This window comes from Solanum pennellii, chromosome 10 (assembly GCF_001406875.1).
Source record: "Solanum pennellii chromosome 10, SPENNV200".
In the NCBI taxonomy this organism is placed as follows: Eukaryota; Viridiplantae; Streptophyta; class Magnoliopsida; order Solanales; family Solanaceae; genus Solanum; species Solanum pennellii.
This window is the reverse complement of record NC_028646.1, coordinates 81,850,554-81,873,095: the sequence shown is the minus strand read 5'-3', so window position 1 is coordinate 81,873,095 and position 22,542 is coordinate 81,850,554. Positions and strand designations below refer to the sequence as shown.

At 29.2% G+C, this 22,542-nt stretch overlaps 4 protein-coding genes across 4 annotated transcripts; 2 read left to right on the top strand and 2 right to left on the bottom strand.

The window, feature by feature from the left end:
• The first annotated feature begins 1,522 nt into the window (after nucleotides 1–1,522).
• On the top strand, nucleotides 1,523–3,351 carry LOC107001901 (UDP-glycosyltransferase 73D1-like). Its single transcript, XM_015199853.2, is given in 1 exon segment — nucleotides 1,523–3,351. A coding segment is annotated over 1 exon segment (1,485 nt). The 5' UTR covers nucleotides 1,523–1,681; the 3' UTR covers nucleotides 3,167–3,351.
• Nucleotides 3,352–9,645: 6,294 nt separating this feature from the next.
• On the bottom strand, nucleotides 9,646–12,532 carry LOC107002599. The gene is made up of 4 exons (XM_015200676.2): nucleotides 12,224–12,532; nucleotides 11,003–11,074; nucleotides 10,773–10,844; nucleotides 9,646–10,062 (listed from the first exon to the last, which is right to left on the bottom strand). The coding sequence occupies exons 1-3, from the start codon at nucleotides 12,427–12,429 to the stop codon at nucleotides 10,811–10,813; spliced, it is 312 nt and encodes a 103-aa protein (XP_015056162.1). The 5' UTR covers nucleotides 12,430–12,532; the 3' UTR covers nucleotides 9,646–10,062; nucleotides 10,773–10,810.
• A 920-nt stretch (nucleotides 12,533–13,452) lies between these two features.
• On the bottom strand, nucleotides 13,453–16,799 carry LOC107002598 (caffeic acid 3-O-methyltransferase 1-like). Its single transcript, XM_015200674.1, has 4 exons — nucleotides 16,409–16,799; nucleotides 15,471–15,892; nucleotides 15,158–15,222; nucleotides 13,453–13,916 (listed from the first exon to the last, which is right to left on the bottom strand). Exons 1-4 carry the CDS (start codon nucleotides 16,705–16,707, stop codon nucleotides 13,614–13,616), a joined length of 1,089 nt encoding a protein of 362 aa, XP_015056160.1. The 5' UTR covers nucleotides 16,708–16,799; the 3' UTR covers nucleotides 13,453–13,613.
• A 3,157-nt stretch (nucleotides 16,800–19,956) lies between these two features.
• Nucleotides 19,957–22,526, top strand: LOC107002612 (dnaJ homolog subfamily C member 28-like). The gene is made up of 3 exons (XM_015200699.2): nucleotides 19,957–20,498; nucleotides 21,509–21,839; nucleotides 22,095–22,526. The coding sequence occupies exons 1-3, from the start codon at nucleotides 20,251–20,253 to the stop codon at nucleotides 22,194–22,196; spliced, it is 681 nt and encodes a 226-aa protein (XP_015056185.1). The 5' UTR covers nucleotides 19,957–20,250; the 3' UTR covers nucleotides 22,197–22,526.
• The last annotated feature ends 16 nt before the right edge of the window (nucleotides 22,527–22,542 follow it).

The window sequence follows — 22,542 nt, the reverse complement described above, 5'->3', positions numbered from 1 at the left end:
AAAAAACCTAGAGAAAAGAAGATCTAGGTTTTCTGGCTCTTGATACCATGAAGGAATATTGATTGTATTGAAGTGTTAACCTAATAAGGGAATACATGGGAGATATATATAGGAGATATAGGAAGGAGTACTAATCCTAATAGGACTAGGATTAAGGAGTACTAATCCTAATAGGACTAGGATTAGTACACAGTAAATACTAATATTATTTAATACTATTTATTTAATACTATCTGTTATTAAATATATTAAGATTTATAGTACTTATTTCGTAGTATACAAATATATAAGTTTCATTTTTAAAAAAATGAAGATTTCATACCTAAATTTTTCATCAGACTTAAATTGTGACTCTCAAAAAATAAAAAGTATCACATTACTATATACTTTCATTTATTTATTTTTAGCTTAGTCTAGCCTACTAGGAGATACACCCTTGAACATTAGTTTTTTTTTTTCAATTTAAAACCATCGTCAACGTAACATAAAAAGATTACTGAACTATAAAAAATTATCTAATAAAGTTATTAAACTTTGTTTAGTATCAGGTAAATCAATCAATTTAACATTTTTGTCTTAAAAAAATCATTCAACTACATTTATTATTAAAATAAATTTGACATGACAAAATCAAAATTTTTATTTTTTTTATGTCAATATAATAATTATTTTAAAAGGTCACTAAACTAGGAGAATTGTAACAGAATCAGTTCTCATTGTTCAACTATATATGCAAAAACCGTTAAATTTTCTTTTAAACTGAAAAAGCTTCAGACACCGAATAAAATATCAAAAGAAAAAATTATGTAAAAATTAACTAATATAAATTATAATTAATTAATAAAAGTGTCTCACCCTTAATCAAATGTCTCATATTCGAACCTCGAATAAACATGTTAGTAGTTCATTCATATGAAAACAATATAATATTGCGTGTAAGCAGGGTCGGGGCACGGCACCATCACTAGTCGTCCAAATAACTTTGTCCAGTTGTGTACCGCCTCTTGGAGTCAACACCTACAATCTATTTGTTCATTTCTAGCCGCAATTGACTCATGACCAAGTCTTCACCATTTCCAAATTTTCGTAATTCGTGCTCGAGTCAGAAATTTATAAAAATACCTGAAATTTGAACGAATATTCATACAAATACTAATTGATGTTTAGTCAATATAAAAAATAACTCGGAGAATAAGTAACTTATTTAAGGGTTATAGTATAGGGAAATTCTCTTAATATAAAGTGGAACGATATATTTATCATAATGAACAAATAAAAGTAAATCGAAGGGTGTAAATATAACTTCAAAATAATTAGTTTTACCCTATTTACAAAATGAAGGTATAAGCATAATACGAATTTGATCAAACTAACAACTTTATTAAAACTATATACAATATTAAATTTAGAACTCAGTATTCAAATCCGTTAGAAATTTCGATAAGGTGGCCGCTAGTTATTTGCACAGTATATAATTTTTTTAGCAAATGAAATTCTAACTAACCCTTTTGTGCAACTTACCTCCATCCCATTATCCTCATCTTATATTAAACCAAACTTTATTCTTATTATATAACCTAAGAACAAGTCTTATAAATGCAAGTCTTCCTTTCCATCTAAACACCTATTTTTCTTTCAAACCTCACAAGTTAGCTCGCCTTCTTTTTTTTTTCATTCAACAATGGCAACCAATATTCCTCAAAAACTTCATTTTGTGTTTATTCCATTACTAGCACAAGGCCATATGATTCCCATGATAGACATGGCTAGGCTATTCGCGGAGCATGGTGTGAAGGTTAGTTTAGTAACTACACCACATAACGCGTCAAGATTTGCAACTATTATCAATCGGGCAAAAGAAATTGGGTTAGATATTGAACTTATTCAAATCCCATTTCCTAGTGAACAAGTTGGCTTACCTATCGGTTGTGAAAATCTTGATAGTGTCCCTTCACGTGATCTTATAAGAAATTTTTATACAGCACTTAATATGTTACAAAATCCATTGGAGAATTTTTTGGTTGACCAAAATACCCCTCCAAGTTGTATAATTTCGGATAAGTGTCTCTCATGGACATCGCAAACAGCGCGAAAATTCAATGTCCCAAGGCTTGTTTTTCATGGGATGTGTTGTTTTTCATTGTTAAGTTCACATAATTTGATGCTTCATAGGCCTTATTTGAAGGTTAAATCGGATATGGAACGTTTTGTTGTGCCAGGGCTTCCACTAAGGGTTGAAATAGCAAAAAATCAACTTCCAGGGGCTTTTGTGCAATTACCAGACTTGGATGATATTTGAGGTCAGATGCAAGAGGCTGAATCAAGTGCTTATGGAGTTGTGGTTAATAGTTTTGTAGAATTGGAGCATGGATGTGTTGAGGAATATGAAAAAGCTATTAATAAGAAGGTATGGTGCATTGGACCAGTTTCACTTTGTAATAAAAATGTTATGGATATGTATCAAAGGGGGAATAAACCTTCGATTGATGACAAACAATGTTTAAAATGGCTCGATACGATGAAAAATGAGTCTGTTCTTTATTGTTGTCTTGGTAGTCAATGCAGGTTAATCGCATCGCAATTGATAGAAATTGGGCTAGGCTTAGAAGCATCAAAAAGGCCGTTTATTTGGGTAATAAAGACCGCGGATCAAAATTTTCTTGAACTAGAGAAATGGTTGTTGGACACAAAGTACGAGGAGAGAATCAAAGGGAGGGGACTTGTGATTAAGGGTTGGGCCCCTCAAGTTCTTATATTGTCACATCCAGCCATAAAGGGGTTTCTGACCCATTGTGGTTGGAATTCAACGATAGAAGGGGTGAGTTGTGGTGTGCCTATGATCACATGGCCTATGTTTGCGGAACAATTCTTCAATGAGAAGCTAATTGTTGAAATTCTGAGGATTGGAGTTGAAGTTGGAGTTAAATTTCCGGTTAGATGGGGAGAAGAAGAGAAAGTTGGAGTACTTGTTTGCAAAGAACAAGTTGTGAACGCTATAGAGGAACTCATGGATGGAGGAGAAGAAGGAGAAAAGAGAAGAATTCGATCTAAAGAACTAGGGACAATAGCAAGAATGACCATGGAAGAAAATGGAACTTCTCGACTCAACATATTAAACCTCATCCAAGACATCTTAAATCAATCATTAAGTGCTCAATTAATTTAAAATTTTAATTGCATACATTCGCTGACAATATAAAGAATTTTATACTATTAGCATTTTTAACTTGTTATCATACATCTATTTTCCAAATTATAGAGTATATCAATGCATCTTTTATTTGTTGTAGGTGAATTTAAGTGCACAAGACATTAAGTTTTTCCTTTCATTTGTGGTACTCTATAGGGATATTGTGATATCAGCTTAGTAGTTTCTATGATTTTCTCCATTCATGAATATTTATCTTTATATTTTTTCGAATAATTTTTTCCTCCCCTAAAAAATAAAACGTTACATTAGACTAAAACAAACAATTACGAAATTCATCGATAAATAATTCTCTGACTAAATATTTAAACTATTTGTCATTAACTTATTGTTAAATAGAAGTAGCGATGAATTTTTATTGTAAGTATGGCAAAAATATCTATCGTTGATTCATTTTATAGTGAGATATATTCTATAGTAGTGTGTAAAATAATTTTCTTGAACTACCCTTTGTCAATGTTCTTGCTATTGTTATTATTAAATATAATGGAGTATATGAAATTTATATAAATATCATAATAATAAGTTGTTTTCTTAGGGATTTGATTGAAGTCATTGGACATTAGTACATGAATTTTAAATTTAATATGCAGTATGTGGAGGAATTAATTAATAAAGATGTTGATATTAAAATAATAAAGTCTATTAAGAATCTTTGAGAGTTGATTATTTCTAATAATATATATAACCAACCATATTATTTCTTATTTAAAAATAGATCTGAATTATTCAAAATAAATTAAATTATTTTTCTACTAGCGGTGAAAATTGTGATCACTACAGAAGTACAAATTGAAATAATTTTAAAGAAGCACAAGAGTCCCTTTAAAATATAATTAAACTATTTATTTTAGATTTTGTATATTATTCTAAAAAAAGAAAAAATTAATATGATTATTTTATCAATATGCTCATATTGATTGTTGCACCCTTTTAGATTGAAAGAGATAATTTGGAGAATAAATAATTAATATTTATAATAAAATAAAAGATATATAATATCTTTTTTAATACGTTAAAAAAAATTATAAGTAAAAGTGAAAATTTAATTTTGAATAAATAAATATGAAGGGGACTGCCTTAAACTTACTTTTTCTGATTTTTCTTTAGATTTTTTTATTAAAATTTAGTATTCAATATTCGTATTTAAATTCAACTATTATAATTTTGATGTTGCGAAAAGTATTATCGAATTTGTTTTCTTTCTTGGAAATTTAGCGTTTACTTGAAATTTTAGAAACATATAACTGTGACTTTACTAAGCACGTGTCTTTCATTTTTCGTTAGTCGTATAATATTATAAAATATTTATCATTATTTATTAAAAGTTTAGATAAAATTATTAAATTAGTTTTAGAAAACTATAAATATTCTAGTAGATGTTTAATGAGAAGAGATTATGGTGTGTTCGATAGGAAGAAAAATGCATTCTTACAAGATATTTATTTCATGAAAATAAGTAAGCTTGTTATGTTAGTTACATAAGCAACAATTAATATCATAAAATATTTCTATATAAATACAATATATGAGAGGAGGAATTCATTATTGAAATCAGAAATGTCACTCGTAAAATTAGCTTTTTTTATTTTCACTAAGGAATTTATTATTATCCTTATTTTTCAAGATCTTATTTTTCTAAAAAAAATATTTTTCAAATAAAAATACCAATCGAATATGAGAAAAATGAAAAGTTATTATCCTCTATTCCAAATAACAATCAATGTTTTGTTAAGACATAAATAAAAACAAAATAGATAAATCCAACTTCTTATTTTAAATATTCTACTCAGCGATGAAAATTTTATAAATATAAGTATAATTATTTCTACCAACTCCCATCAGTGTGGAAATTTATAATCGCTAAATGACAAGAATCTAAATGAAAATAAATACATCACGTACACTAACCTTGATGTGGATAAATAAAAAGGTAGTATGTTATTACGTTCTTTTAATTGTCACAGTTTGATTAGATATTTCCTATTAAATGATGTCTTGAAAAATTATTTGAAAAATGATTATTTAATGTTGAGGGCAAAATATATTTTTAAAAAAATTATTGTCTTTTCTTGATATCTCAAAAGTGACAAATAAAATTGAAAATTTATTTTAAAAATAAGTGACTAATAAAAATAAACGGGAATATTTATTTATTTTCTATCTTAGAAAATTTGCAGTTTGATCATGGAATTTCATAGGTTTTTAAATATAAACTAAAGGAGAATACTTTTATGATATACAATACTTTTACATAATCATCAAACCTCAATACAATGTGAGAAAAGATTAAATTAACATATTAATCTCTTAAATATTGAATTTTTTTTTTTTGTAATTTTTGTTTGAGAATATTGAGCTTTTAGTTAATTTATATGTGCATTTGTTTTTATCGATTTGACCATGATACACAAATTTAATAACTAATTATATAGTTACTTTATATTTGATAGTAATATAGTTCGATCCTAATTAATTTAAATATCACAAAAAGATTAAATTACACATTTTAATTTGCTAGGATCCCACAATCAAAATTCATCAATAATTTGAAATAACATACAAGTCTCAAACATTATAATACAAACACAAATACTCTTTTATTTGGGCCAAGAGGCCTAGTACACAAGCATGATCATAAACTAAAATAGATCACAAACACACAACAATACTCATTATAATTAAACTCAATAACTAATTAAGAACTAGTAATTAAGTAGAGATCTATAGGATTAACATGAATAATCTGCCTTATCCTTGAGATTGCTCTTCTTTTTCATTAACCATTTCCTCCATCAAAATGCCAAAGGATAGAAGTTGCCCTTTCCAACAAAAAAACACCACCAAGAGAACTTATCAATGGACAATAGTTCCATGAAGGAAGCCACCATCTCCGGTGAATCAACGACGAGAGCCACCTCTTCCATCACCACCCTTTTGCCCTAAAAGTTGGTGGCAAAAGGGTGGTTGCCCACTAGTAAAACCATGCAAAGGAAGCCTCACATGAAAGGGGAGAGAGGGTTTGTTATAGAAGGCATGGCTTAGTGTTTATAAGAGTGGCCACTTGGTTCTTTTGTCCTACATCATGATGACAATAAAAAATAAGAATACTTTATATTTTATACTAGCGAAGCGAAGCAGATTTAGAATTTTGAGTTTAAATGTTTTAATTTTTTTTTAAAAAAAAAGCATATTATCTATACATAATAAGTAATTTTTTATGAATTATGCTGAATTCTTACATTCAAACTCTGAAAATGAAATTATCCCGATAAAGATATTTTAACTCTAAAAAATAAAACTTTTCAATATAAATATGAATAATTAAGCTTTAAAATAAGTATCGAACATAGAAAACGATTAAATAAAAAAAGTAAGGTGACTTGAGCAGGTAGTGTATTGTCACTTTTGAGTAAAGTTAGACCAAAAAGTAAGTAGGAGAAAAGAGTGAAATGGAATATTGGCATTGGATGGGATCTTCCAAAGGATATGCCATTTGCACTTCCGTTGCTCCACATCACACATCTCATTTTTCTATGATACTTTAATTATTTTTTTGGCTCATTTAATTATTTTAATGTAAAAGAATTAAAAGTACTCTTAATGTATAAAAAATGGATCATATATGTTATTTGTGTATTTTTGGATTTACAATTTACAAATATTTTTCAACTAATGCTATAAACTGAATGACTTTTTTATAGTTTAAATAGTCACATGACATATTATGATTGATCAATATATTATTTAATTTAAAATTAAATACATCCACTTCTTAAATTCAAATCTAATTTGTCTTTTCAAATTAAAGGCAAGTTGATATCAGTGACAGGGGAGAAGTTTTTGCAATAACAAAAAAAAAATAAAAAAATATATATATATATATTTATAGTAAGGTAAATTTGTGTTACGTATTTAAAAGACTTGCATTATATAGTTATACTTAGAGTTTTAAAGTAAATATCTCCTCTTTCTCTCTCTCTTTCAAGCTCTCGCTAGCCTCTTGAGTCTCCCTTCATCTCTCTCTTTTTCATCCTCGTTTGAGTTGAAATTCAGTAAGCAACAAAAGCCTTAGAATTCAGATGAGATACGATTGATACAAATATTAGACGAAAGTCTCTTCTTCCAACTCTTCTCCTCTTTGATTTCATACTCAGACTCTTAGCATGTCTGAACAAGGGAGAGGGAGAGATACAATATTGTATCAACCATATTTTAAACGAGTATACAACATGTGATACAAATGTATAAGAAGCTAACGAGAAAATATAATTGATACATTGATAACCTTATAACAAGTACATAATCTCTAAGAAAAAAAGAATCAAAGAACCAATTTTCAAGAGAAATTTAGAGTTTAACCTCCAATCTATTCCATACTCATATGAGGTTGGAAATAGAGTTTTATTGTACAACAACACACATGTTTATTATTAATTTGAAACATTTTAGCACATAGAACTACGTACATTAGTACCACTCACAATTATATTCATTACTTGTGAAATTCAAGAATCGTGAATAAAAATGATCGATGTAAAAATCCTTACAGTCAGTGAAACCGGCTCGACCGAGCTGCCTGTATTCTTCCTCAATCCTGTGCTTGCCTTGGGCACGATAAATAGTCATGACATGTCAACTGAAATAAGTTAAAAAGCACATTTATATAGTATGTCTCTCAATTATATGAAAGTGTTATACTTAGGTCAAGGAAACTGCTCTATCTTTACAAAATAGAAATAAGATATTGTGTATATATTATCTTTCCAAATCTACATTATCTTTTCAAATCTTACCTATGAAATTACATCAGATATGTTATTGTTAAAACGTTATTTTGCTTCTCAAATATACTAAAGAAAGTTAAATAAAATAGCAATCAAAACTTAGGTGGAATTTATGGGGCTTTTTCAACCACCTTAGGCAAATCAAAGTTGATTCCAAGTTCAATACTTGAATGTTTTTTTAAAATCATCTTCAAGCAATCTCCAACACTTCCACCAACATCAACAAGTGTTTTTACTCCTTCAAATCCATCATATCTCTCTAACATTACCTTCATAAATGGCATAGAAACTCCAGACATTGCATTATACATAAGACTATTCATCTCCGGGTTTTTTCCATAGTAACTATATGGTGGTTCATCATATACTTTCACAAATGGATCGGACGATGAATCATTAACGGTCTCACGAACCATCATCCACACCCTCATTAACGCGTCCTGATGGTGTTGGAGCACATACAAGCCATGCGATAAGCCATTCTCGTCCGTGACTAGGGTTTTTCCCACCTGAGCCAATGAATATCTCTATACAACAAACAATAACTACGTCTCAATCTCAAAGAATAAATTAGGATAGATTACATTGCTCAAATACTATCGCGAGCACCTTTAATTTTATGAAAACTTTTTTTTTATAAAAAATAACTTTTGTCGTACCAAACATGTTTCATACTTTTTGATTTTTGGATTCCATTAGCCATTGCCAACATGTATAGATATCTAGTGTGTGGATGGGGAACACCATAGTGTGATGACATCATAACCTTGTAGTACTACCTCTGTTGGGTTCGAAAGTGATTTTGATGTGATGCGCAAGCTTATAATTAAAATTATATGCTGATAAATTAGACGATAAAAATTTATACTAAAAATATAATATTATTATTACATGAAAATTAATATAAGAGAAAAATATTAAAACTATGGAGAAAATAAATCTCCTCATAAACTGAATTCTTAAAAATCAAAATTGTGGAAGGTATTGTGTTGTGCTATGAGAATAGAGGTCCTCACTTTATAGATTTTCAAATTTTCCCTCCAAGGAAAGTATAAACCAAATCTGGCAGAAAATTATATTTTCCTTTTAGAAAAAGTTCAAGCATTTATGGCAATTTTGGAATTATATGATGGGTTTGGGCCGTTCATTTGGCCTTTTAAGACATTAATAAAAGTAAAAATTTAAGGAATCCCATAGTGTAATTCAATAATTACATTCTATCCCGATAAATTTAGTATTTACAAAAAATCCCTTAAATTTGTTGTTCTGTGATACTTTAGACTCTAGTGATACATGGTAAATGATACATGGTAAGTTTAAACTGTTGAGAAAAAAATGGGGAAAAAACGGTACAATTAATGTTGTTACTAAAACAGCTTAATTTAAGGTAACAGATCATTAATCACCATAAAATCAGCACGTAATTGGATATTAATTTCAAATTTTGAAAATCAAAGATTATATCATCTATTTTGAAGTCTATTTATCTTTTCAATCTGGCTTCTTTAAATAATTGTTGATCATTTCTAAGAATCCTTTAAAATTCTTAAAGTACACTACGGTCAATTTGAATAAGAATATATAATGTTTCTCTTTAGTTATAATTGAATATTGGGGTTTCTCGCTTTTATTTTATGTATGTTATGCTTGGTTGAATATCTGTCTTTTTTTTGTGAACGATGCACTCTATTCATCCAATAGTGTTCAATACAAAACAAATAGATGATAACTATCTACACTCCTATCAATTACAAAAAGTCTATACATGCTACAGCTACAAAACACGAGAAACAATCTTACATAGTGAATAAAAAGACAATACAACAACTTCTCTAATTACAAGACCTAAGGGTATGAATTTGAAGCAAGTAAAGGTCTTTGGAAGCTGGAGATGCTTCTGCCTCTGGTGTTTATATGCAGTACAGTTTCCTTGCATAATCAGTCTGCTGAAGATACTCCTCCCCCCTGGAATCTGATCACATTCTTGTCCTTTAGGAAATTGTTGTTAAAATTGACAGCAAACCTTATGGGATGTGTTGGTATCTTTTTAATCTTGTACTTCATTGGCTGCAATTTGAAAATAAAACAACAAATTATAACGATATTGAAATATAAATACTAAATAAAACAACTAATAACTTACTGATACATGGTTTCAGTTTTCAGAAATTCATACTACATGAAAAACATGTGATACATGTCTACTACATGTATCAGTGAATTAACTAAAACATTATAACATGTGATACATATCTAATACATGTATCAGAAACATCTACTAAACAATATACACACTGATTCTCTATGTATCATCAAGTACAGTTGATGACGCATTTATTAAATTTAGTGAATGATACATTATAACAATTTTCAAAACATGTATCAGTACATCAACTAAACAACTAATACCTTACTGATACATGATATCAGTTTTCAGGAATTCATACTACATGCAAAACATGTGATACATATCTACTACATGTATCAATGCATTGACTAAACACTGTACACACTGATTCTATATGTATCATCAAGCACAGTTGATGACGCATTTACTAAACTTATTGAATGATACATTATAACAATTTTCAAAACTTCATGATACATATAAAATATTATGATACACAACAAATTCATGTATCCATGATATTGTTAAATCCCAGATTTAACTCTTTCAAACTGCTGAGTGCTGCAGATATAAAACGGTTGGCTAACAATGTGGAATGGTTTTGCTTTAGTCAGTTCTTTTTGGCAGATAACAAATGTCTTCCACTTACCCAAAAACTTCTCACATCCATCATCTAAAAGGTGAGATCTATTGACATTTAGCGACTTCAACGAAGTGAGAGCTGCATTATGATAAACGAACTATCAGAAACTTCAACAACGTGATGGAATCCCAGAATAGAGAAGTAATTCCCCGAAAAATTCTCTTTTACTTCATAAAGTTTGTCCCGCAAACTAGTCCTAGTAAGTTAACATGGAAATTAAAACAGTAAAAGCAGACCTGTGAGGTAATCCAAACATGACGCAGTAACAACAGACCCTTCCAAGTTTAGCACGACTAGTTTGTACAGATCTGTAAAAGAATGAAATATTATCAAATCCAGATTACATCTTAACGTAGAACAAAAAGGAAATGTTAACTTTACGAAAAGCAGCCGAAGAGACTATTAATTGAGCTTCTTACAGCCAGAGTCTTTGTTTGAATCCATCTGAAGATTCATAGGATCATGCAAAAAGAACTGAAACTTGATGGAGAACAAAACGGTAGAAGTTAAGAGAAGTTGTCCTGCTTCCTGAAATTTTTACTTTTTTAAATTTCAAATTTTTTGAATTTTGAAATTCAAAATTTCAAAATTTGGTCTTTTATTTAAAATTAATTAAATTTAATAATTCAAAATCAAAAAGCTGATTTAAAAGGTTGAGTGTTTAAATGGATAAAATTCAAAATTCAAAAACTGATTTAAGAGGTTGAGTGTTTTAATGGAGAAAAAATAGGCATTAAAATGGGTAAATGTGTATTATAGGGGAGAGAATGTAATGTATCTAAAAACTTACACTAAAATTAAAAAAAAGGAAATTATGTAATATTTAAAAAAAGTAGGGAAAATTAGAGAATATAAAAATTATAGTTGTGTATTTAAGTTATTTTTTCTTAATAAAATGGACTATAAGTCCTCAGGACAAAATTCTAACAACCTTATATCCTACTTTTTTTTTTAGGTTTATCACTCAAATTTCCAATGTGTGGCATTATTACGACAGAGAATAGCACAGCCTATTCAAATATTGTATTCATTATAAAAATACAATCAGGAGCGGTTCTAATAAATCGGTGGCCTAAAGCCAAATTCAAATGGAGGCCTAAAATTTGAATATATATTTTTATAAAGTTTAATATAGTCAATAATTTAATCTTTCTTGAGACACAATCTTCATAATTTGTCAAACTTTTATCACTTCTTTACTCTTTTATATAAAAAAATTATTTTCTACAAATTATACTCAACACTATTTTTTAAAAAAAGATTTATAACCTTTTTAAAAAAAAAAAATGAGGCCCCTCAAATTTGGAGCATAAGGCGTTTGCTTTTTTAGCAAAGCTGTAGAGCTGCCCCTGAATACAATACAATACAACAAAAAATAAAACATAATATAATATGATACATTATGAAAAAATACTTAACAACCATCTAAACAGACTGTTAATTAGTGTTAAAAGTACCTTCTTTGAGAGTCGTCATCAACTACATGCTCCTCGAACACACGGTAGCTCGTGAGCATGCATAGCATTCGTTGAAGGTTCTCAGCATCCCGGCCACGCTGAGGGCGGATTTTAGTGAGAATTTCATTTGGAGAGAGTGGAGCATTTGATCCACCTTCCCAAATAGCATCAGCTATCTTGAGTTTGATAATGGTATTGAGAGACATAGGTACACCTTATCATGTTAGCTAATTCTATTATAGTTAACCTTGCATTATCATTGTTGTTGCTTCTTGTTTCCCCATTTCCATTCTCCATGGCTTCTACACCTTTTTTTACCTTTTTTTTAGGGGGGAACTATATGTTATATTGGTTAGTTATAGGGATGTCATGTATTGGCCAAGTGTAGTTACTTTACAGCTAGGGACAAGTAACCAACATGGCTGTGATACACTCGTAAGAGTGCTTCATCCTAATTAGAGGATTTCGAATTCAAACTCTGAATATAGAGAAAATCATATCGAAATCGTCGCCTTCAAATGAGCCATGTAATAGGTGATCCAAATTCAATCGAAACTTCAACAAAAAAGCTACTCTTTCCGTCTATTATTATTTGTCATAGTTTCTATTTTTGGAGTCAAACTATAAAAATTTTAACTAACATTAGTAAGATATATTTTTTTATCATATTGATATGCAAAAAATTGTAATATATAGTAATTTTTATATAATTTTTGAACATTTAAATTTATGTATAAAATATCAAATTAATGTAATATAATTTTAACTTTAAAAATTATTTAAATTAACTTTCAAAAAGTAGACATAATAAATAAAAATGGACGGAGAGACTAGGACAAGTTGTATTCATTGTAAGAACTTTATTGGCCATGTTGTTGCTTTATAGGGGCAAGTGCCAAGTTGTATGACCGGATTCAATATTTGTGGTTTTAGAATTAAATTTTTTTTACTTTTAAAGTTAAAGTTTTTAAATAAATTTTTTTTACTTTTAAAGTTAAAAGTTTTTTACTACTTATTTGGTTGGTAAAAATACAAATAGGTCGTGTTTTGATTTTACTTTTGTTGCTTGCTTTTATCAAAATTTAATTTTTTTTGGAAAAATACGACTATATGAATTTTTACGTTAGAAAAATTAAAGATATTCTCCACTAATCTCTTATAATTAAAAAAAAGTAGATAAAAGTAATAAATCAAATATATCTAGCAATTTTATATTCACTTCAATCGTGTTTATCCTTTCACAAAGATTTTTCATCGATAAATAAAATGTTTCAGTCTTTCATTCTTATACAAAGCAAGAAAATGTACGTAGTTCTATTCTACGACTACAACACCATACATTTATTTTAATATTAAAACAAAACTACGTTCATACCACTCACAATTACATTCATGACTTGTGAAATTCAAGAATCGTAAAAAAATGATCGATATAAAAACCCTTGCAATCGTTGAAACCGGCAGCTCGACCGAGCTGCCGGTATTCTTCCTCAGTACGGTGCTTGCCCTTGGCACGGTAAATAGTCATGACAAAAATGTCACCTTCAAGAAGTGCTCTAGTTCTCTTGCTATCATCAGTATGATGAGGCAAAACTGGCTCACAAGCAATAAATTTGCCTTTCTCTGGAAGTGCATTGTAACAACTCTTCATTATTTCCTTACATTCATCATCTGTCCATGTTGTTAGCACCCACTACAATGTATCCATGTCACAAGTTATGTTAAAAGTTTGTTTCGAAACTTGTGATCATAAACATGTTATTAACATTTCATTAAAATATTTATAATATATTGATTTTGTCAAAATACATTAGCTGATATTTACGCCCTTCAATTTTTGGATGTACACAAATAGCCAGTACTAAAACTTATATAAAGTTGAATCAACTAATAAACACACATCTTATGTGGCATCCTATATGATAATTCGTGTTCTACGGGCTACGTGTATATGTCACGTAGGACTCATGTGTCTAGTTGTTCAAGTTTATACAAGTTTAAGTGTCGATATGTGCACATCCGAAGTTAGAGTATTTATTTATTATGTCTTTAAAAAATCAAACTGTAATTTTTTACACAATTATAAATTATAGCAATATTAAAGGACAGAAATTACTGAAGAATATATTTTAAAAACTATACTTTGATTTAATCTTTAACCGAAACATAAATACTTATGTTTGTCATTTTATAACTTTTTTTTTCTTTAGAAGGAAAGAATTATATTTATAATTTAAAGATCGTTCATACGATTGAATGGATAGCACTAAGGTCTTGTCAATGTAAAAGAATAAAAAAAAAAACATACGTATGGAAAATATGGAGGTTTTAACCAAACTAAGCCATTATATAAAGTCATTCACCAAAATAATATGTTTTTCTAAAATTTTACAAAACTAATATAAACGTATTTCACAGTAACGTTTTAGGATATATTTTATTTTTTAAAAGTTGATGGCGTCAGATTGATATACGTTACTCACAGTGACGTTTTACTCCTAAAACGTTACTCACAGTAACGTTTTAGGAGTAAAACGTTACTGAAAATAAGTAAAACGTTACTTACAATAACGTATATCAACCTAATGCTGTTAGTTTTTTAAAAATAAAATATATCCTAAAACGTTACCGTGAAATACGTTTATACTAATTTTGTAAAATTTTAGAAAAATGTATTACTTTGGTAAATTATTTTATATAATGACTTAGTTTGGTTTAAAATTCGGAAAATATGACAACTTAGAGATTAAAAAAAAGGTGTGGTCTACAATTCAAAACTCCTATTGCCAACTAATATTCAAATAAAATACTTACTATTGGAAAGCAACAACTCACCTACATGTCTCATTGTGCTAGATAATTTACATTTAAATATATATATATCTAATTCCATAATTAATTTTAAAGAAGAAACAAAATATATTTGACTCTTACCTTCATGAAAATAGCATCCCCCTTTGGTATATAATCAAACATGTCACCACCAACGTGCTTTATACCTACACGCCAAAAACTTATCTTAAATTTGACCATACCATCACATTATAGCCACATATTGCAAAAAACAATTCAATTTGCTAAAACCACTAATTGAATTGTAACTTAATTAAGAGTACAAGGTGTGCCACGTCTGTTCCTTTTTAGCTGTTATATATTTTTTTTTGAGAGTTGAACAATATGAACTTTCACTCGATTATGAGATTATACTGAATATGATATTATAGCAAGATAAAAGAACGATACTTACTAGGAATTTTTGGGGCTTTTTCAACCACCTCAGGCAAATCAAAGTTGATTCCAAGTTCAATATTTGTATGTTTTTCTAAAATCATTTTCAAGCAATCTCCACCACTTCCTCCAACATCAACAAGTGTTTTTACACCTTGAAACCCATCATATCCTTGTAAAATTGCCTTCATAAATGGCACAGAAACTCCAGACATTGCATTCAACATAAGGCTATTCATCTCTGAGTTTTTTCCATAGTAATTATAAGCTGGCTCACCATTTGCCTTTGCAAATGGCTCTATCGATGAATCATTAACCGCCTCATGAACCATCGTCCACGCCCTCATTAACGCGTCCTGATGGTGCTGGAGCACGTACGAGCCATGAGATAAGCCATTCTCGTCCGTCACTAGGGTTTTTCCCACCTTAGTCAATGAATATCTGTATACAACGAACAATAACTATATATGTCTGAATAATAAATTTGGGATCGACTATACAAATTATCGATGAGTGGGATATAAATTACATACTTGAAACACCGTAGAAAAATTTATTGTTTTTAATTAAAAAAAATAACTTATGGTATACCAAATCACGTTACTCCACTAACTATTGCCTAACACATAGATATATCTAGTGTGTGGACCAGAAAAATCACATCTATTAGGAAAATAATGAACCTCATATTATAAATTTATGCCTTTAGATTTTTTTTTCCGATTAATTAAGAAAATGAAGAATACTAGGCCTAACAAATTAAATTAGCATAATATCAAGCTTAATACATTAAAACTTTTTATCAGGTTATTGTTTATTTTATCAATAATATAAGAAATTAAGATTATTTTTTTCTTCTCCCAAGCAATTGGAAGAGGAGAACATACATAAACACAGAGAGAAAAAATAACACGTGTAACTTTAAATCTTAAATCTGTCTATCGTCATAAAAGATACCTTCTTTGAGAGCCGTCATCAACAACATGTTCCTTGAACACACCGTAGCTCGTGAGCATACGTAGAATTCGTTGAAGGTTCTCAGCATCCCCGCCGCCCCGAGGGCCGCGGATTTTAGCCAGAATTTCAATAGGAGAGAGTGGAGCATTTGATCCATTTCCCCAAATAGCATCAGCTACCTTAAGTTTAACAACAGCATTAAGGGACATAGGTACACTTATCATGTTAGCTAATTCCATTATAGCTAATCTTTCATCATTATTATTGTTGTTGCTTGGTTCCCCATTTGCATTCTCCATGGCTTCTATACTTTTTTTTTTGTCTTATTTTTTTTGGAACTATATGTTATATTGTTTAGTTATAGGGATGTCATGTATTTATTGGGGGGAAGTTATTGGCCAAGTATGGCCACTTTATATAGGGGTAAGTTGTATGACCGGATTTAGAATTTAAGTTTTATGGTTTTAATAATATTAAATATAGAGTTTTTTTTTTTCAAGTTATAATTAAGTTTCATAGTTACTATACTTATAATAATTTGTATGAATTTTTACGTGTGAAGTTATGCTTCAATTTACGAAAATAATGGTTTCTGATGAATCTGATATTAATATTCTGTATTTGCGAATTCAAAATTTGAAATTTATGTAAATTTGTAAGGGGGTCTCCGGATCCCTCCGTCCCATTATTAATAGCAACCTTTAGCATATTTGTCACTCAAATGTCCAATTTTCATTAGTCTTTTTAATAGTTGTAGTGTATGCTCTTGTATCACAATTAATTTAGTGAGATTTTATTACCTATGAACATAGATATAATTAATTCCCTCTATTAATATTTTTTCTTACGTAAGAATTTGAATATAAAATCTTGTGAGGTTCAGTTTATTTTATTAATTACTAGGACACGTATAGGTACTCCCATTATTAATTATTTTTCCCTTTATTTAACTTGACCTCATATGATTCGGCATATAATGATCAAACTGTTTTTTTTTTCTGCGTAAATTGTTGTATGAAATATTAATATTTTAGAAAAATATATTTATACATTAAAAATGCATTAAAAATAATAATAAATAAATTATAATAATTAATAAATTAAAATATTTTTTAAAATATCATTAAAAAATTATTTCTTTTACTTCAATAAATGTGTCACGTGAAATTTGATAGCCTACACAAAAATAGCATGGGGTCTGAGAGAGACTTTAGGTGAAAGAAGTCATAGAAGTAGACAAATGATAATCTTTGGCTTTTGAGATACTTTCTATTGCTGAAAATTAGTGGTGTACATTGACAAAAGGAAAGCTCCTCTTTTGTCTATGAGATAAGGTGACGAAAACGTAGACAATATATTCAGTGTAATTTATGTAAATATTATTAATAGAGTATTTGGTAATTAATTATAAATGTATATGGATTAAATTATGCATATGTAAATATTATTAATAGAGTATTTGGTAATTAGTTATAAATGTATATGGATTAAATTATGTATAACTTATATGAGTTGATGTATATTATATATTATACGTCTATTATTTTGATGTATAGTATTGTGAATAAAAACTCATTTCTATTTAACATTTATATCGAACTACTATATTCATGACATGAATTATCTATATATTCTAAACACATAATCATGATTAATTATAATATATTCTCTCCTTATTGAATTTATTTTCACATTCTATAGTAAAGTTGTATGATTTAACGTAAACAAATAAATAATTATCAATTTAGATCCAAGTAAGTTGTTACTATAACATACATAAGGTAGTATATAGGAATAGTGCATTTAGTAGAGGAAAAATAAAGCCTAAAATGAGGAAGATTGAAGTCTAATTTCATATAATTATAATTAATTGGTTATATATTATTACATTCTTAGTAATTAAATGAAATTTAAATTTAAATATTAAAATTAGCTTATATCCGTATAAACATAAAAAAACAAAAAATCTAGAGGAAGGGCTCCAAATAATTCTAAATATCATAGTAAGTGTTTTGAGGTAGGCCATGTAATAAGAATTTTAAGAATTGGACAATTATTACTATTGATTACTTTTTTTTACAATTGTAATAATTTACTTTAAAAAAGGTACTTTTAATAATTTTTAATGCCATAAATTATTAATAGAGTGATAGAATTTTAACATTGAACATCTAGTCAATTAATCCTTTATCAATAAAAATCACAAACTTTTCTTCTCAGTGTTGTATTTGTCTTAAATCATAAATATTAAATAGTGAAAAACATATAAATTTCTCTTTTGGCACATTGGGTCATGTGTTATATATTTAATATTATTGTTAATTTGTTATAATATAGTAACAAGATTTTAAACATAATATTGTTATGAAAGTTTTTCATATTATATCTATACTAATACGGGTGGCCGGATAAAGCTAGTAAAACGTTTGTTTTATGTCCCCATTTATTTTAAATATATCTTAGTATTTTGAATTGAACAACCTAAACTTCATATCAATAAATAAAAATTTTACATTAAAATCTAAGGTAATGCATTACATAAAAATGGATAATATCTTATCAAATAGAATTAGTCGTTACTATTATAAATAACAATATGATTGTGTAAAGATAAACATTTTTTATCTTTTAAAAATAATACACCAAAAATAATTATTATATAAAAAACAAAAAAATAACTCTAAATTATTGTGACAACCTTATTTAATGTATAATATCTTATATATCAATTCAATTAAACATACTTTTAAAAATTAAAATTTCTCAATAAAAGATAAAAATACTTTTAAAAAATTAAATAATTATGATTAAAATCTTGATTAAGAGAACAAACCATTGTTCTGTAGCTTCAAATCTTTGCTTTTGAAACCATGAATGCTATTAAAGGGAATATTTTTTAATTGTTTGGTTCAACATAAATATTGTTCTTTTTTATTGATTAAACATAAATATTGTTTTTTTTTATTGTTCCTTAAAAGTTTATAATTATAGAAATTTCTCAAATGAATTCAATAATATCAGCGCTGATACATTAATTTGATATGCGAGATACATTAATCGTTAAGTAAGATACATTACATTTTATACATGATATACTAATATAATGCGCTAGATATACTAATCTAATGCACGAGATAAACTAATTTGATGCACGATTATAAATGATACACTAAATTTATGTGCGAGATACACTAATCTGATGCGCGAAATGAGAGATTTTGGAAATTTGTAAAACTTAGAAGGATTACTGGTAATAAGTAAACTAAAAGGTGAAATTTTTCTTCTATAATTAATCTTAAAAAGTAGTTAATATATATATATATATATATATATATATATATATAAATTAACAAGAAACCTTTTGGATTTTAGTAGAACAAATAATCTTATTTGCATTTTACATCCTAATGAATTGGTTGGATATACAAAATGCTATACGATTAGCAATAAAATTTTGTATTTAAAAGGTAGCCCGAATTTTCCCACAAAATATATATAATTTGGTTAAAGCTACCACGTAAATATAATTTGCATACACTTTTTTTTTGTAATATCCATCTTAAATGTAATATACATACAACTTATTTTATGTATTAGGATATAGAGAGAGAAAAAATAACAGCATTCTTTTTAATTTATTTGAGTTTTTATATAAAATTCTAATAAGAATCAAATAAAATAATATTGAATACTAATTAAATAAATCTTAAAAATGGTAGTGATTTAGAATAGGCCACGTATTAACAATTTTGAGAGTCGGCCGGCCGTATAGGCAAATAAGATTGTGAAAATAAACAGGGCCCGTTAGGCCCAAGCCCATTAGCCCACACGATCTCACCGCCATGGCAGCTCGTTTCGCGAGGTCAATCGGAGCTTTATCGTCCTCCGCTACTCATAGATCGGCGGCCGGAATTGAAGCCGTCAGTTATGGCGTCTTCAAGCCACGATTGGCATCATCGTCTTCTTCTCCAGAAAGTGAGTTCCCTAAAACTGAAAATAAAAAAATGACTGATCGTCTCTCCGGTGTCATCGACGTGGTTAACGATCGTAAGCTTCCGCCTGAACTTCGAGGTCAACGTGACGCCGTTAGGTAATTCCTGATATGCTCACATATTCTATATAGAAAAATGACAAAAAAAAAAAGTTCATTTCTACGAGCTCCTTGTATGATGATCGAGTATTTAGAATTTTTTTTTTACTTCTTGATGTTTTAGACTTTGTAAGGTATTATAGCTAGGTAGCTCAAGCTGAACATTTGAGAGAATGATATGATGTGATGATTCAGCTGCTGGGATTATGTGTTATTGTTAGCTCAAATTACTGCAAAAAAATTTCAGTGATGTTTATTGCCTTGATTATGTACTTGGAATACTTGCATACTCAAAAGAACTAACTATTGGAGTTCGTGTCTGAATCAATACAGCATGCATCATTTGTATTAATGTTGCATTGATGCACATTGCTCCTACTGGGCACTTTAGTTTGGCGTTTCTGTATCACGAATACTTAGGTGTTCATGAATCTGGAAGTGTGTTTTCGTAATAATTGGGGGTTATATGATAGTAGTTTCACTTTAGTTTAGGCTTTCAATTGCTATGTTGTTACCACTTTAGTATAATCTTCGGTGTCCAAGTGTAGTTTTCTCTCAAGTCCAAGTCAAGTTCTTTGATTTATTACGGAGCAGTTAATATTGTTGTTCCTTTTGAGTCAGTGATTTGAGATTGGATTTGATGATATGCATCTTTATTTTTCATTCGAATAAGTACCTCTTTAGAGAATTTCACCTCTAATTGTTAGAGGAGCAAGATTTTGTACTAGTTGTCTTAATGCCACCCCTGGTTTTTCTGTAAATGAATGGAGCTCGGTATGTAACTAAAATTGTAGAAGTTAAAATGTCGGAAGAGTGCTCTTTTAATTCATGCATATATGTGGCATAAATCTCTAGCTTTCACGTAGTTACTATAGCTGTGTTTGGCTAGACGAATTGCAAATAGTAGGATTCTGATTTATCCTGGATGTTACGAACACAATCATAGAGTTCTTTTTTTTAAATTTCTTTTTGGAATGCTGATTTCTAATCTTGCATGGAATATTGATCAGGTCGGAAACTGACATTATCAATGTTGTTGAACAACGAATATGGCATTCCATGGAAGAAGGGCAATTTGAGAACTTACCAGGGAAGGGAAAACCGTTAGACCTCAATACTAATCCTCATGCTGATCCAGCTGAAGATACCTTGTATAGGATTCTCTCTAGAAATAAATGTGCACCTGAGTGGGTTGAATTGAACAAAGAGATAAGAGATAGAGTCGTTGAGTGGAGATCAGCACTTAAAAGGGCATGGACACACCAGGGCTCTGTCGATGATTCTAAATGGATCGAGGCATCCGAGTCTCTAAAGCTGCAGATACGTGACATCAATAACAAGGTGAGCAGAGCAAGGAACTGATTCACTTTCAAATTACATATTCAGTTCTGTTTCTTTTCCTATTCCGTCTATGGTGAACTGCTACGGTTTGTTGTCATAGTATGTCTCTGGATTCTCCGTATTTGATGATGTATTAGTATTATATGCTCTGTTAGTAGATGGCTGAACTAGGAGACTACTGTTGACATCTAGCATTAGCAAAAGTTAATTAGATCCGTAATACTTGCAAGAGCTAAATATGTGTCTTGGCTTCAGGTTTTCCGATACAACCTTATCGTCCCTTTTGGCCGCCAAATGCTCGGACTCAAGTGGGAGAAGGAAATGGACCGACTGAAAGAAGAAAATACAGGGAGCTGAACATTTTCCAGGTCTCATTGCTGGTGTAGTTTGTCACATGAAAATGGAAACTGCTGTATGCGCGTGGGGGCATGGGGGTGTTCCTCGTGTCCTTGCTTCTTGTTTTCGTCGTTCCTTGCCCAGTATTTTGGTAATTCTTGTTTTTCCAGTCTGTTAAACAGTCATTCTGGAGTCTTTGTTTTTATATAAGTTTAATCCAAATTTTAATATTTATTTATATCGAAGACCCAAATATTTATTAGTAGTGTATGGGAGCAAAGTTGGGTTTTGAAGGCCCCAACATATTTTGACTGTAGCAGAAATGTAAATATTAAAGATGTATTTACCACAGAAATGTGCATGTTAA

Excerpts from the sequence above, each read along its gene's own strand:
- LOC107002599 (XM_015200676.2), bottom strand. The coding sequence starts at position 12,429 with ATGTCTCTCAATACCATTATCAAACTCAAGATAGCTGATGCTATTTGG. Across the intron at positions 11,075-12,223 it reads GATGACGACTCTCAAAGAAG|ATCTGTACAAACTAGTCGTG; the intron begins GTACTTTTAACA and ends ATTCTTTTACAG. Across the intron at positions 10,845-11,002 it reads ATGTTTGGATTACCTCACAG|CTCTCACTTCGTTGAAGTCG; the intron begins GTCTGCTTTTAC and ends ATCATAATGCAG.
- LOC107002598 (XM_015200674.1), bottom strand. The coding sequence starts at position 16,707 with ATGGAGAATGCAAATGGGGAACCAAGCAACAACAATAATAATGATGAA. Across the intron at positions 15,893-16,408 it reads GATGACGGCTCTCAAAGAAG|ATATTCATTGACTAAGGTGG; the intron begins GTATCTTTTATG and ends CGTTGTATACAG. Across the intron at positions 15,223-15,470 it reads AAAAGCCCCAAAAATTCCTA|GTATAAAGCACGTTGGTGGT; the intron begins GTAAGTATCGTT and ends TTTGGCGTGTAG.
- LOC107002612 (XM_015200699.2), top strand. The coding sequence starts at position 20,251 with ATGGCAGCTCGTTTCGCGAGGTCAATCGGAGCTTTATCGTCCTCCGCT. Across the intron at positions 20,499-21,508 it reads GGTCAACGTGACGCCGTTAG|GTCGGAAACTGACATTATCA; the intron begins GTAATTCCTGAT and ends AATATTGATCAG. Across the intron at positions 21,840-22,094 it reads TACGTGACATCAATAACAAG|GTTTTCCGATACAACCTTAT; the intron begins GTGAGCAGAGCA and ends TCTTGGCTTCAG.